The sequence below is a fragment of the Apium graveolens genome, chromosome 10 (assembly GCF_009905375.1).
Source record: "Apium graveolens cultivar Ventura chromosome 10, ASM990537v1, whole genome shotgun sequence".
NCBI classification, from domain to species: domain Eukaryota; kingdom Viridiplantae; phylum Streptophyta; class Magnoliopsida; order Apiales; family Apiaceae; genus Apium; species Apium graveolens.
The window spans coordinates 182044717-182061492 of NC_133656.1; the positions used below are offsets into that span (position 1 = coordinate 182044717).

Here is a 16776-nt window from a genome sequence, read left to right on the forward strand (position 1 = left end):
ATCACAACATTATGTTATATTATTTCATTAGTAAAGTTAAGTTGCACTTGTTTTATTTTATATATATATTTCAATTTCCCATAAATGAGAACTATGATCTATGAAATAGTTGGAGAAGTCTTAACATACCTTATAACCAGGAGATATCTACCCTGACCAAGGTTTACGGTCATATAAACTTACTTCAGAATATGGTGGCCAGGAAGTGACAAAATAATTCAATTTTTTTCATCCAAGTGCTATTCTGTGACGCCTTGGAACAATCTTTCCTGATTATAATATCAAAGATTATAAGGTTACTGATACATGAGAAGAATATAGAAGCTTAATTCTTAAATATAAGATTTGTTAGTCCTACTATAGTAAAAAGTAATAGTGTTCTATAATAGTTTAGTTATAGCAAAACCAATGGTGTGCTAAATATAAGTGTAGCTATTGTTATAATTTAACATCAAAAAGTATATTTTGGTGCTAAAATAACACCATGTCTCCAATGGGTTGTTCTAAATCTTGTTTCAAATTTAGATAAATTCCAAAATATACTACACTTTTGATTACAAATTTAACTACCTTCCAAGCATCCCACACTTTTAATTTCCTACTTAATCTATTTATCCTATTTTTTCACTTTTTGATGAGTTGGCAATTATAGCACAATGCTATATTTTGTGCTAAATTTAGCACAAACTATAACATTGTGCTATTTTAGCACAAAGTTTAGCATACCATTGAATTGAGATTTTTTACGTTTTGTTCTATATTATAGCTATAGCACAAGATATAGCACACTATTGGACATGCTCTAAGAAGATGTTCAATGGTGTGCTATATCAATAATATAGCACAAAATGTGAATTTTGACAATCAAATGGCAGTGTAAACACTGTCCTAAATAGCACGGTTCTATAATTTGTGCTAAACACAACACAAAATATAGCACTGTGCTATATTTGCCACGCTACAAAAGAGTTACAAAAAGAGAGGGAAAGTGAGAATAAATAAAAATGAAGAAATTTTATACACATAAATAGAAAAGTTAGTGAAATTTGAAATAATCTAGTTAAATATAGGACCAACCATTCGAGACGTGGTGTTATTTTAGCATCAAAAATCACCTTTTAGTTCTAAATTATAGCAATAAGTGAACCTATTTTTACAATACCATTGGCTTTGCTCCAGTAGTGTTCTAGAATAGTTTTGTTCACTGTGATTGTGTGCAAGCGGACTTGGCGACAGTCTGTGGACATTTAGTGTAATTTTCATCTATTAATTTTCTATGTAATATGTTTTGTTTTCATCCGTTAGTTATTATTTGTTTTTCATCACTTTTTCTTTTGCATAAGATTAGGGCATCCAGGAGTAATATGTATATTTTACATAATTTTATTAGTAACTTTAAGTTGCACCTATTTTAATTCATATTTAATTCTGTTTCTAAGAAATGAGCACTATGATCAATAAAATAGTTGGACAAGTTTTACAAGCCTTATGACCCGTGGATATTTATCAAGGGCAAGGTTTGCAGTCATAAGAATGGTCGATGGTACAACCTGATGGTGATCTTTTACTTCTAAATATGGGTGGCCAGGATGTGACGAATGCAAAAGATATGACAAATGCACTCAACTCTTTTTATCTGAGTACTATTTTGTGACGTCTTCAAACAACATTTTCTGATTAATATATCAAAGATTACAAGATTTGATGTCAGAAGATTATAAAAACTTTCTTCTGAGCTGGTGCAACCCCAGATGTTTGAGAATGAAGACCCTTTTTATCGATTATCTTTGTTTTATTAGTTTGATAATCAGCTGCAATATTGTTGGGATTTTTGTATATTCAAGTGGCTTATCCAGATCATGATTCAGAGTATTATCAAGCAATGATGGTTCACGAATGATACAATTAGCTGGGATTTTAGTTAAGAATTGTGTTAGTGTTTACCATTGATTAGTGAAAGTATGGACCGCTAATGCTCATCACATAGCTAGCAATAGCATCGACTATAATCCTTGCCTAAAAATATTTCAATAATTCAAAAGTCTTATTAATCCTATACAAAATGGAAAAACTGAGAATTTAGAGCCCTTGGTGGTAGAATCAGCAAGATAATCTTCTGCGGCAGAATATAAATACTAAAAAGGGAGAAGGCCGGTAGAAAATGAACTTGTAAACTGATCTCTGAGTGTTTTGCGGATATGGGAAGGCAAAAGAATTGACTAAACTTGTCCTTATGTCTGCGAAGGTCTCTTATATTATGACTATTTTCGGTTTAATTATGCTGAATTACTCAAAGATTAAGAGACTACGTTTACCTCTAATTGTATGTATATATAAAAGTCAACAGATAAATTCTCACCAAGGGCCTTTTAATTTGCATTTTTATGAAGTTGTGAAAGCTCCATTTTGGTTCCTGGCCATGGCCTTTATGTTTTCATAACCATGCATATCTAGATTTCTTTTGACAATAAATATGAGTTCTACCTAAGTTTGTGATACTTAATTCTCATGTCGTTTTTAAATCTCACTTGCTGTAAAATCAAATTTGAGGAGGAAAATGAGTCGTATTTCTAGAATCTCTATTTTCCTTCTAGAATCTAAAATGCCTGAATGGATAACTTTCCATTATATTGCTTAATAGGAAGAAGAGCTTAAATTATTAGGAGATCATGATAATTGTTTGATAGTTTCTTCTGTATTTTATAAATTTTGGGCACAATAAGGAAGATTTTTAGGAAAAAACTATATTTAATACGTCTTTTGATAGTCACATTGCAGGGTTGCAGTCTCATATTTTCAAGTTCTTACTCTACTATTAAATCGCATACATTTACTTTAACAGAATCAAATTTCAACTATCTTATTATAAAAAATGTGTTTCAAAGTATTTACAACAACCGCGAATCGCGAATTTTTACCTAATTTTTATTTATATAATATTTACTCATGACATATTGTTGATAAGTATGTAGTAACCAATGTTTCCTAAAACACATTCTTAATAATTTTTCTTACCTTTATTCTCTGGTTCCCCAACCCATTCTTTAATATTTGATGCACATATTTTGTTTCGAGTCCCTGTCAAATTTTCATTTTTTACAGTGTCACTTTAATTCGGTAATTGCATTATGAAAAATGAACTTCAAACGTTATGTTTTTGAAAGAAATAAGGTAGACTTGTTTGTCATCTCATATATATCAAGTGAGCAGGGTTGGGAATCTGGGGGAAACTTTCTCTGTACTCAAATACCATAATCAACATTTCTGGTATAAATATTTAGTGGTCATATATTTTTGGACACAAGGACTATGCTGCAAAGAACAAACTGATAACAAATAATACCAAATGTTGATCACTAATCTGTAAGAATGTTGTCATATATACATGATAACAACATAAGTAAATTTGGTGAGCTCAATGCAGTTAAAATGAATCATGTTATGGCGAAGAATGGTTAACATCACCCTCACTCACCAATGCCATTAACATTCCCACCGTTGTTTTCGGTTTCTCTTCCGTTTGCTGCCACTACATCTTCGTCGCTCTGAATTGGTATACTAATAGAGTTCTCAGGAATTGCAGTGGTGGACAAATTTCCAATCATAATAGTTTCAGCACTAGATTGAGCACTTGTTTCATAACTATCAGAAGTTGGTGCTGGGAACACAAAATTCTGTCTGTAGCGTGATGACATGGAAGCATATAGTTGCTGGAATGAGGGCGAGGAGAAAACTAATGCCAATATAGTCATAGAACCGCTGATAATGAAAAGGCCTGCAAGGTTTATGACCCCGATACTGCTACTATATGAAGAGATGTCTGGAAAGTAATTTCGATCAGAGTACTCGAGCCCAAAATTTTTGGTCATAATTGCATGCATGGCTCCAGTTCCAGTAAGCTCTAAGAGTGCCTTTGAAATAATAGAAGCTAAAGGGGAGCCTTTCTGAAATGCCTGTAAAGAGCGTTAAACAAGATATCAAATTACTGGATTACTCAGTTAGTTCACTGCTGCACAAATATAATGTGTCAAACAGGTAATTAAATATAGAAAAACTTACAAAGCCAAGTCCTCCTGTGCTATATGAGGATCCTTCCAGCTTATAATTGTTTTCACCATATGTATCGATAAAGATCTTGATAAAAGGAAGCTCATCGAAGATAGCATCAACTCCTCCATTATTGCATCCCTTGGAAAGGGCGTCGTGATATTGCTCAGCACTTGCATAAGATTTCATCTTGGATTCATTGAAGTGCAACCTATTAATTAGTAATTCTCTTACGAATGATCCATCTTGGAAACCAATACAATAAGGTTTCTCTCTCGAACGTTTCAACTGAGCAATAGTGAATATTGAGGATAAATTAGCTGTGTAACTCTGTATAACAATGAATGCTGTAAACAACCAAACGACCAGCACAAATTTGGACCAATTGCTTGTAACCAAGTTTCCTGTCAAGTGTCAAACATAAAAACATCACAAAGCTTGCTTAGTCGAGCTTGAGCATAAGCAATAGAACACCAATCAAGATGCAAAAGAAAATCTTACTTTCAGGAAAAGCGAGAGACGCTAAGGGAAACCAAACCCACATTCCAAGTTGTTGTTCCCTATTTACTCGGCGCTCCAATGTCCGAATTATTAGTCCCATAAAAATACAAGTTATGGCAATTGTCAACCAGAGGTCTGAACTTAAAGGCTTTATGAAGATCCATATGTCCTTGCCTTTGTTATACTTGATTTGTCTAAGCATTACAACTTCTGTTTCCATGTATGATCTACTGAAATCAACTTTTTTTTCGCGTTCAGGCAAAATTGTCACATCAGCTACCACTAGATCATATTCCTACAGTTTTTTACGTGAAAAAGATGGTCATAAATTATCAAGACAAAGTAAGCTAAAGTAAATTCATCATTTTACTTGTATGTAGTCATGTTAAGAAGAAGGTGATCCTTTTCCGCATATAAAATTCCTAAAAGAAAGGCCTAGCATCAAGGATATATTTCTAAGATGTGCGTAATTGCTCTTACATTCCGGACAGGAGACTTGAAAGGGAAACTTCAAGGTTTTTCCTTGTGTGGTTAATTAGTATGTGAACCAATCTTACAAAAGCAACAGAGACACAAGGATAAATATTTGCTTACCTTTAGTTCGAGCTGCTTCAGAAGATCGTTGTAACTCCCGGCACTTCTTCCATTACGATCCTGGAAAGGGATAAATTGAGGTTCATCGATATCATATGGTAATTTTGCTAGTACTTCACTGAAGATATCTGCACAAAAACCGGTGATACTATATTCCTTAGTGATTGGATCTTGTTTGAGTTTCAAAAATTCAGTGAAACCCTCTTTCACTGGAACCCCCACTTTCAATTTCTTCCCTGATGTGGGCAGATCCCAATCTAGGGGCTTCACTGTTGTATCTCCTGGCCAAATGATATTTTTCAGGACACTTGCAGATGTCGAGTAATTTGAAGATTGATTGGTCGAATGTGGATGTCTAGATAATCCTCTATCTGGTGTCCAGTAGCCTATAGTTCTCTCTCCTTTTCCAATCACATGAATTATTTCAAAGGTCGAAATTTGCAACTGCCCATTTACCAAATTGAACTCTCCACTCAGGCCATTGAACCTGGTACTCAAAATTTCTTTAAGAAGTACTGGACCAACATCAGAGCTGCCAAGCGAAGCCATATCACTTGCATCGTGTCTTTTTGTCTGCTTTACGAAGGTAGAGTTGATCGGTCCTATCCTCTCTACAGCCATTGCTAATGCCCAAACTGCATCATAAGCCCACAATCCAAATATATTCAGCACAGCTTTAGGCATTGAATACTGCAACTCCTTTTCTTGCCTCCTTTTAAGAATTGCAAGATCTTTTGACTTGGGTACATAAGGCCTTATCCCTAAAACACCTTCCATTGCATCAATAGCTTCATCATCCATCGAATTCAACAAATTAGACGACTCGTCAGTCATTAACCATCCATATCCTTTGCTCATCATTCCCATGGTCTTAGCATGAACAAAGAGCCGAGATCCAAGAAGGGAATTCATGTGCACTAAGAAAACTCTGGTTGGCATTGCTTTCAACTTCTCCAGCTCTTCAAGTATCTGAGAATCATTAGCAGAAACAGCAATCATACCTGAAATCTTAATATCAGCCTCTTGGAATGCATGAGTAATATCACGGATGAATCCATATTGATAGCCCGTGTCCTCGTAGACAATTATAACTTTCTTCCATTCAAATCCTTGGAAAAGCGTAGTAATAGCTTTCAACTGTGAAGAGTCAGCAGCTGCTGTTCTGATAAAATAAGGGCTCTGCAAGGGTGAAATATTAGTGCTCGTTGCAGAAAAGGAGATAATAGGCACTTGAGCTTTTTCGCCAAGTTCCACAACAAATTTCGCTTCAGGAGAGGTCAGAGGTCCCAGCATAGCCCGCACTTCTTCGTTCTTTAGCAACTCCAAAGCTGCATCACATTGCAGAAAAGGTAATCAAAATAGGTTACTCTATAATGCAGTCTAATTTTAGACTGCAGACTAAAATCTCTACGATATCGTACAGTTATATTTGCTGCAGGTAATGCGCCTTCACTCGAATATTTGCATGCCACGTACAATAAGGACAACTACAGCGCGAGACTAAAGTATTCACTTGCAATGGATCAAATGCGTAAATGAGAAAAGGATACAAACTTTTATATTGCACAAGGAATGATTAGGCATCTTGACATCAGGGGAAGGCCCAACTGTACAATACAATCTAATAATGACTAGCTCCCGGCGTTTTTATTTTCATTTTATTTACTTTTACTAAAATTTTATATAAATAATTAAATACTAAACAACCATTATATAATTATAATTTCATTACGTATAATTTCAAGTTTGGTTCAAATAGTATATGATTGATAAGAACTTTTTCATAAATAATAATATTAATGTTTGTTGTTAGTGAGTGAGATTCGAAACTAAAAAACGTATATTTATGTTTATAAATAATATAAATATTTGTTGTTAACAGGATTCGAACATGATTACTTATATGTATTTTTATAAATAATAATATAAAATATTTATTATTGACAGAATTTGAACCCGAGAACTTGTGGAGTGTATTTTTTTAGTATTTAAATCTAACGGATATTTGATAAAGAATATCTGACGGTCATGATAGAAATTGATAACCAAAATGAGAAGTTAATCAAATTAAAAATTATATTTCATTCAGATTATTATAATAAAGTATAAAATTATTAATTTATACCGAAATCGAACCTTTATAATTCAGTCGTGGATCGACTATTGTAATCCAGGCGATCAAACCACCTTACTCCTTGTACTAATTATATATCGGATAAAATTCTAAAATGCTCCCAAGCTCATTGCACTATCTTGTATCTTTGATGGATTTTTCGTTATTTAAATCGTGTTTGTTATTTATATTTATACCAGGGGTTCTTTCCGTAACAATTAAGACGTGAGACTTTGACTATCCGTTAAACACATTTTTTAAAAGAAATTCATACAATTTATAATTGTAAAATATAATAAAAAATTCCTCAGCATATATACATGGTAAATCACAATAGTTAAGATATATAAATGAATATATATATATATACGGCGAATGATCAAATACAAACTAAAATTAAAATAGAAATTTAAAACTAATCTAAGGCATTAGATCTACTTAATGGTCCCCCTAAATCACACCATCCAACTATCCTGCACCCTCCAACACCCAATTTCAGTTTTTCCCCTCCGTTTTTAATTTGATATTTCTCGTTAAACCGTAATTTTTTTTAAAATCCGATTTTACTGTATTTTTCTATATCTCTCAACAATCGATTTGCATAACATATGTGTTATATTTTGAATTAATTTTACAAAAAATTATTTAGTTTTTAGTTTTCATTCTAAATCGGTTTCTATTGGAGTAACCCTATATATAGACTACAAAAATTACGGGGGACAACATACAACACACAATATTTTCAAATTTGTTAATATTTTCACTAAAAAATAGCATCTCAGTACTTTTAGTTTGGCATACCACAAGGTCCACAAGCACATACCACACCACTGTCAAATTTATTTATTTATTTTTGTCAAATATCATTATTACTAATCTTTGACTAAATAGAGAATCTTCTTCCGATAGATTTTCGGGGGAAAATTATTTATAAATTTGACTAGAACTTGCCGCATGTTTTTTTAAACAAGAAGGACAAGTGATAGGAAATTACTCTGCTAGCTGACTAACTAAAAGAAGACCACTTGTTACAGTATACGAAAAATTATTTCTATATAAACGATATCTCTATTTCTTTTGTGTCACGTTTCCCCATCAGTCAAATTTACTTATTTTTTTATCAAAGATTATAAATTATTATTATATTATTTTAAAAATTGAAAATTATATATATTAAAATAAATAAAATATTCTTTTCAATGATAAATTTTTTTACTCAATTATAAAATATTAATAAATTTCGATCAAATTTTGATCAATTTAATCACACAATGAAAACTAAAAAAATGATGGATGATGTAATATAAGACCGTGATAATATCAATTTTGGTCCATAATGTATGTAATAGTTAATATAATTATATTTTTATTAATTATTTACACACGGGAGGAGTTGAAGTTAAGATTATTAAGTTCGTTTTCTCCTGTAAATCTATTATCTATTATATATATAATAGAGTAACTAGGGGTTCATTGAGACAATTTAATCATTTGAAATTACTTAACTACCCCTCATAAATATGTATTAATAAATACTAAACTTAATAACATATATTAATTACATCTAGCTCATTAATTACTAATAATTATATATTTAATACTACTCCATTATTGTATATTAAGAATTTATACTTATAATTAAATATGTACTTTTACAAGTATAGACTATAATTTTAATATTATTATAATGTTATATATCTATTATTTTTCGCATTTAATATGTCGTGTGTCTCATTTTAATTATTTCAATTAAATGTCAAGAAACTCTAATTTGAACGAAAAAACAAATATCGTATTCTTATTTAGATACATATAATACTTGGATTATAAGTTCACAACACACATATATTCTTGTGCTAAATCAATAATCGTATAACTCGTTTTCACACATTTAACATTTAAATACATACATCTATATATATATACATATATATACGCATACATACATATATACAATATATAAGAAATGAAGGTAACTAACACAAATGAATTGTATTTTTTCCTAATCGATTAACATGATCTTGTCAAATAATGAATTTTAATGTCATACGATAACAATTATGGAATTTTAAAATTTTAAACACTTTCAAGTATATTTTTTATGAAAATACAAAATTGAAAAGAAGTGCATCTCACATTATGCCATATTTTTCAATTCTAAAACATGTACACATTTCATTGTCATAAAAAGTTTTGAAAATGTTTGTGTCTCATATCGGCTATAAAATACAAAGATAAAAAAAACTCATCATTACAGTAAAGACTGTACACGGACAAAAATAACTTCCCGTAACAATTTTTATATTTTATTTCACAAATATGCATAAATTTTTTATAATAATTGATGTAGATCGTTCACGTGCCTAGCACGGATTATAAAGCTAGTTATATATAGTTACACACTCAAGATAAGATAAAGAGGGTTTTACGTGTGACTATGTGAGTAACTATGGGCCGATTTGGACACCATCAAATAAATAAATAATTTATTGACTTATAAACTCGTAAGTATTTATCGATGATGGTTTGTCGAACCCAATTTATAATTTATAAGGTGATAAGTTAAATATTAATAACAACGTATTTTTTCTCAACGTATTTTTTCTAAACTTATTTTAATTTTCACTTTTTTTTTATTTTTTTTAAATATATGATTGTAAATGTTATTTAAATTTAAAATTCAAGAATTAAAAAAATTGTATTTAAAAATTATTTATTTTAACTCATTTAAGTAAGAAAAATCCTGTCTCATAAGTAAATTATTCAAACACTTGTGTAACTTATAAATTTTTATCTACATATCAAGTTACTTATACATTTTAAGTAATAAGTTAAGATTTCCTAAAGGGTCACTATATATCGTTAAAAATAGCTGTATTTTTCATACACTCACATTGTCATCACGGTCCGTATCAGGTTTTCTAATTTCTAAGTTCTGACGGTAGTTAACTACAGTAATTTATAAGCTATTAAATATGCATGCACCTTTCACTTTCCGGTGCATAAAGTATTCTACTTGAATTTACTCTCTTACACTATATATATTTGCTTAAGTACTCTACGTAACATATTTAGTTGTTCGATTTAGATCAGTAAGATTATGCAGTTACAGTTATAAAAAAATATCTTGAGCTAGGCTTAATTACTAATAACATGCAAATATCAGTGTACAATTATGTAGCTAGCTAGGTTGTCCTTGGCCTTAAACCCTTACACCTTAAATTTACAAATTTATGATGACTACAAGAGTAAAATGATACGAGTTTAAGTAGAAAGACGTGACATATTCAAATTTTTGCAGCTAGAGTTTACATACCCCCAGAAGCTGCGGCAAACACATTATGGGAGTTCTTGGTATGAAAAGCCAGTTTTGTACGATAAGACGGATGGCTTTTGTAGAAATCAGATTGAGCCATGGCTATACAAGACTCCACCATCACTCCCATGCTCGAATTCAAATCAACAACTAACCCTATCTTCACCTCCTCTTTTTCTTCATTTTCCTCCGAAGCTCCTGCTCTTGATCCTGAAAGCAGTACACATGATAATAAAATATACCATAATATTATACTATACACAAATTGTCTGTTTTTCTTCATCAAGACTACTGCTAGTGTCTTTGTTACTCGTAGCCTTTACGCACTGTATATATACACGCCCACCAGTCCACACATGCAGAAGATGCAGTATATTATACACATTACGCGTCCTAGAAATGACCTATTATTATTATTAGTAATAAAATCAAGACATTTGAATTTCTTATTCTCAACTCCTCCTTTTACCAAGTCAGTATTTAAATTTAAGGTACATGCAAGATTCATGTCTGTTCTGTCCCGTTCTACTTATATAAATATATTTAACATTTGACTAAGATGCTCTGAAACATGACTTAACCGTCTAATTTTAGTTTTTTTCGACATCGACATTGAATAAAAAATCCATTCATCTGTTCCTAGTAATTTACCTGCATAACTCAGATTTCAATGAGCTGAGTAACAATTGAAAAATTCTCAAACTTTGACTGGTTATTATTTATAAAAGTATTATCATGTTCAAAGTTAATTGGGACCATAAAAATTCGAGGAACATAATACTTTCTTGGAAGATTCAAGTACGTACTAAATATATATTCCTTAATTAAAGATACGAAATTATGCATATAAAAGGAAAAATATGAAATTATGACGCAGATTTTATTTTTTGCCGGAATCGCATGACTATAGGAAGTACAAATCTTGTTTCATTTGGAAATTACAGTATCCACTACCGTGTGGAAAATTGAAGCGGATGACTTCTTGAAAAGGACAAAATTCCAGAATAGCAGTCCCTTTAACTTTTTACATTTCATAAATTATTTTTTTAATTTTCTTGTTCTATATATAACTTAAAATACGTGTGAAAAATCACAGAAATTTATATTTTAGGATGGAGCTAGTATCATTTTTATATTTCCAGCGCAATGAATAACAAATTTCCGGCACAAATAAATAGTTAAAAGATGAATATACCTCGGAGGCTCGTAAACAACAATTGAAAAAAATTAATGCGAAAATAATTTGATATTTTGTGATTATTTTACTTTGGAAATAACATTTCATTTTTGTTACTATGAATTTGAAAAATACATTATCGTGTTGTTAGCGGTATGCGGGTGAATTAGCAGTTTTGATTTGCGGATTGGATTTATGTATTTTTTTTTTGATAAAATGCTTTTTATAAATTGCATCAACCAAAATTACAACTTAATTTCAATAGAAACAAAACTCCCATCGAAAAAAACACAGCCAGGATTAAACAAATAAACGAGCTAAGCAAATAGTCGCTTATGTTTTCAGACTGTTTAACATCATGAATCTCAAGATTCTTTGAATGAAAAAAGATTAAAATGGCTGCACCAATCCTGGAACTAGTAATATCACAAATGACCTTCACATACGCACCACCTGTAGCTCAATGTTCAGAAACACTCAAGCTATCTATATGCCAAAAATCAGTTATAGACAAGCCGAGGGTGAAAGATCTCAAAAGATGAACACATTTTAGTTGTGAAAAGTAAGCTCTTGTAATATTCGGCACCAGCCCAAATTCAATGCACAAAAAACAGATCTCCCACAAAACCACATAAATCATTTTCAAAGTAGCCAGGAACAAAACAAAAACAAGTATCCAAAAAACATACTTCAACATTCCAACAAAAGTGGGACAATCCAGACACACGTCAATATACGAGACTTAAACCAAAAAATTCAAATACTTGGAATGACACCAAATTTTGGTATGATGTTAAGGAGGATGATTTGAATTTAGAGGTAATTTTTATTTATAAAATCGGACTCAAAATCAAGATAGATCTGAGAAATAAATTCTAGATATTTGGTTTTGGTTCGATTTTTATTGAAAGGAAGAAGGAAAATCAAAGAAAAGGAAAGTTTTGGGGCTTACCACTGGTGAAGTTCCGGCGGAAGCCCCCGACAGCCGGTAGGCAGGAGCAGAAACGGAGGAAACAGAGTGCGGTCTCACTTTAGGTTTTTCACTCCTTTTCTGTCATGTACTATTTGGCAACTCGGGAAACCAAGATTTATGTATTTAGATAAAGTGTTTAGTAAATAATTTCTTGAATTATGTGTTTGTATTTTAACTAACATGTCAATCTTTTAAATGAAAAAAATCCTTCAAGATATTTTTTTTTAAATTAGCAATTTGAGTCCAAATTCCTATTTTAATCAGATAATTATCATATACTCCCTCTGTCCCTCCCATTTGTTTACACTTTCCTTTTTGGGATGTCCCTTCCAATTGTTTACATTTCAAAATTTTCCAAAAATAGTAAAGTTTTTATAATTTTTAAATTAACTACATCCACTACTTTCCTCCACTATACCCACTTTATACATATAATATTAATCGGTCCCACTACTTTACTCATTTTTTCACCTTTTCTCCACTATTTTATCATTTTTCTTAAACTTCGCGCCCCACCCAAATGTAAACATTTGGGAGGGACGGAGGGAGTATTAATATTTGATAATTCATTTGATTAAACTTCTAATTTGCTTTCACTACAAAAAATATTATTAAAATCCACCATCAAATTTCGGTGGAATTTAACTATAATCGACCATATCCGGTGGATTTTAGTATAAAATCGACCGAATCAGGTTGGTGGCTTTTAAGAGAGTGGATTTTAAGTTTTGCGGTGAAATTTATATAAAATCCACCGAATCTTTGATCGCTTTTATAAAATTTGAAATTCAAAATTTTGTGAAATTTTAAATCTCCCGCTCCTGAATAAATTACCCCAAAATCGGTCGATTTTAACATAAAATATTAAAAAAAAATATTCTGAGCCTGAAGAACAGGGTTCTCTGTTGCAGGTGCAGACTGAGTTAACTCAGTCCGGTTTAAACACAAATCATTCACATTACAGCACATTCAGACTGAGTTAACCCAGTAGAAGCACCGTACACATATTAAACATAATTCTTATGCTCCAATAACTTATGTGTCTCCTTCTAGCATTATTTACTCGGCTTGTTTCCTCAGCTAGTCTCTCGAGTTTCACACCAACATCCTCAGAGGAGTCACCGTGAATCTATACAAGTAATCACATATCATTACACCAATATTTTAGCAAATTAGTGATAAGAATTTTATCAACCATTACAAAGCACATACCTCCGTTAATTTGCCAATGTCAGATTTAGGTGCTTTTACAATTTTTACTTTGCGAATAAAAATATTTTGGACAGGGAAAATGCTTTGAGTTGCCTTCTCAATCTCTCTGCCAATAGACTCTGGGATGAACTTAGCCACCAATTCCTTAAGATCACAAGAGCTCGCCTGATTTCCCATGATTTCAACCATCCTGCTGCTAATATGGGGAAAACACATTTCAATTCTTTCGTTACTACTTCTATTATTTTCACACGTTCAAACTTATTTACATCAACACGGTATTTTATGAAGCAGAAGTGTTATGATTAAAATAAAGTTAACATAAAAGCCACTGAATTCGTTTATTTTTGTTACTTCCAATTTTTGAAATTTTTGGAGGGAAATTTCCCGCCTATTATTATTGAATTCGATAAAAATAAAAGCACAACCAAAATTAAATTCCACCGATTAAAAGTGATCGGATATAAATTCCACCAATTAAAAACGACCGAATTTAAATTCCACCGCACATGGTGGATTTTATTCATTCATCAACGAAAATTCTAGTTGACTTTAAATTCCACCGAAATCGGTGGAATTTAACATCAGTGGCTTTTATTTGGTAGATTTTAGTAATTTTTGTTGCAGTGTTTAATCTTCTAATTTTTTCTAAGATCTATAACTTTCAAATATGATCATTTTATTTCGGTTTTGAATCTTCGAAACTCTTAAATTTTTAACAAAGAAAAATGATAGAAGCGTTAAATATTGTTCCAATTTTTTTTTAAGATGCTGACATGTGTATTGGTAAATTTTTCAATAATAACATGAGATCCGTGTTTATACAATATACATGCGAATTATAAATCAAAATTTGTCGTGTGTGTTGTGATACGTGATTCAGAAGTATTTTGAAATTTATTTTTGGGCGTGCTGCTCTTTAACAAAATATTGTGTACTATATAATTTATGGACAAATGCGTATTGATATTGATATTAATTACTATAAGATGAACGTCAAGCATTAGTTCTATCCAGGATTGTAAAAATCGTCGATTTCAATGATTAATTGGCCGATTAATCGTTGATCGGCAAGTTACTGATCAAAATCTCGAAAAAGGGTCGAACAAATGTTTTTGTTCAAGACTGGTCAAAATCGGACCGAAATCGGGTCAAAATCATAAAATCAGATCATATTCAACCAGATTTTTGGAGGTTTTTCGTCAATATTACAAATCAAAAGCTAGATATACGTGTATCGTATATATCTTGATTTATTTCAATGATAGTTTGTTGTGGGTAAAGCACGATAGCTCGATTTGTTTGGTTTTATGAAAAAACGATGAATGATTAGGTGGTTTGTTTTTACCAAAATTTTAGGTTAAATGTTAAGGTTTATCGATTGTACTGATTGTTTAATGCCTCTAAACTAAGAACAATGTAAGTGAAAATGATGAACATACACTATCAAATAGAACAACATCATGTCAACATCAGGGTGACAGCACTGCAGTTAGTTAGTTATGCCAGCTCAGCTAGTTAGTAGTGATTTGTAGTTAGTATAAATATAGATTAGAGGTGTAGATCTAAAGATAAGAATTGAAAAATAATAAACTCTCTCTCTTCTCTTAATATGAGTTAGCTTCTTCAGTAAGACACCATTGTTGGTGACCTTCTTCTTCATTTCATAATACTGTATTCTTATAGTTTTGTGAGCTTTATACCTTGTGACATGGTATCAGAGCCAGATTACCAACACTGATTACTTCCGCTGATCTAATTCAACCTTCAAGCTATCAATCTCCGTTAATGGCGAGTTCATCTACTACTACACCTAATCGTTCGTACTTGAATGCAACTACAGGTCTTGACTCTAATTCACCATATTATCTTCACTCTTCTGATCATCCAGGTATGATCTTAATCACTGTTACTCTCAACGAACACAACTACAATCAGTGGTCTAGATCTATGCGTATTGCTTTATCATCAAAACTGAAGTTAGGTTTTGTCAATGGAACATGTGTTAAGCCTGCTTGTACTGATAATCTGTTTACTTACTGGACTCGTTGTAATGATATTGTAATTTCATGGCTGCTTAACACTGTTTCTCCTGAAATTAGACAGAGTGTTATGTACTTGAATGATGCTCATGAAATTTGGGAGGATTTGAGAATTAGGTTTGCTCAGACAAACATTCCGAAACTGTTCAATCTTCGAAGAGAAATTGCCTATCTAAATCAAGGAAATATGTCAGTCTCTTCATACTTCACTAAGTTTCGCTCCTTAAATGATGAATTAGATGCTCTAACTGATGTGCCTCGATGTGATTGTAAAAAGTGCACTTGCTCTGTTAATGAGAAACTGGATAAATTCTATAAGAGCACAAAATTATCTCAGTTCTTGATGGGATTAAGTGATCAGTATACTGCAATTAGAGGACATTTGTTGTTGATGAGTCCGGTTCCAAGTTTGAGTGCTGCTTATAGTATACTGATGCAAGAAAAAAGTCAAAGAGAATGTATCTCTGATACTAGCAGTGTCGATTCATCTGAGTCAATAGCTTTGGCAGTGAAGCAAAATGATGTTGGGAGGTTTTCTCAATTTCAGTCTAATTCTGGAAACAAGAGTACTCGTATCTCTGAACTAAAGACTAATGCAGATAGTAATGTGATTTGTGAAATCTGTAGTATGACAGGTCACAATAAGGATAAATGTTTCTGTGTGCACGGATATCCTGAATGGCATAGACTCTATGGCAAGCCTAAGCCCAAACCAAAGGTTCAAAATAATAGGAACTCTCGTGCTTACAATGTTATTTCAGATGTTGTTCATGAAGGGACTGATAAGAATAGTGAATCTGG

At 31.8% G+C, this 16776-nt stretch overlaps 1 protein-coding gene and 1 pseudogene across 1 annotated transcript; both read right to left on the minus strand.

Moving 5' to 3' along the window:
- LOC141691403 (uncharacterized) overlaps positions 1–16776 on the minus strand; it is a 508513-nt pseudogene that overhangs the window by 321218 nt on the left and 170519 nt on the right.
- On the minus strand, positions 3233–10898 carry LOC141689518 (glutamate receptor 2.2-like). Its single transcript, XM_074493832.1, has 5 exons — positions 10572–10898; positions 5143–6470; positions 4549–4843; positions 4060–4451; positions 3233–3953 (listed from the first exon to the last, which is right to left on the minus strand). Exons 1-5 carry the CDS (start codon positions 10852–10854, stop codon positions 3468–3470), a joined length of 2784 nt encoding a protein of 927 aa, XP_074349933.1. The 5' UTR covers positions 10855–10898; the 3' UTR covers positions 3233–3467.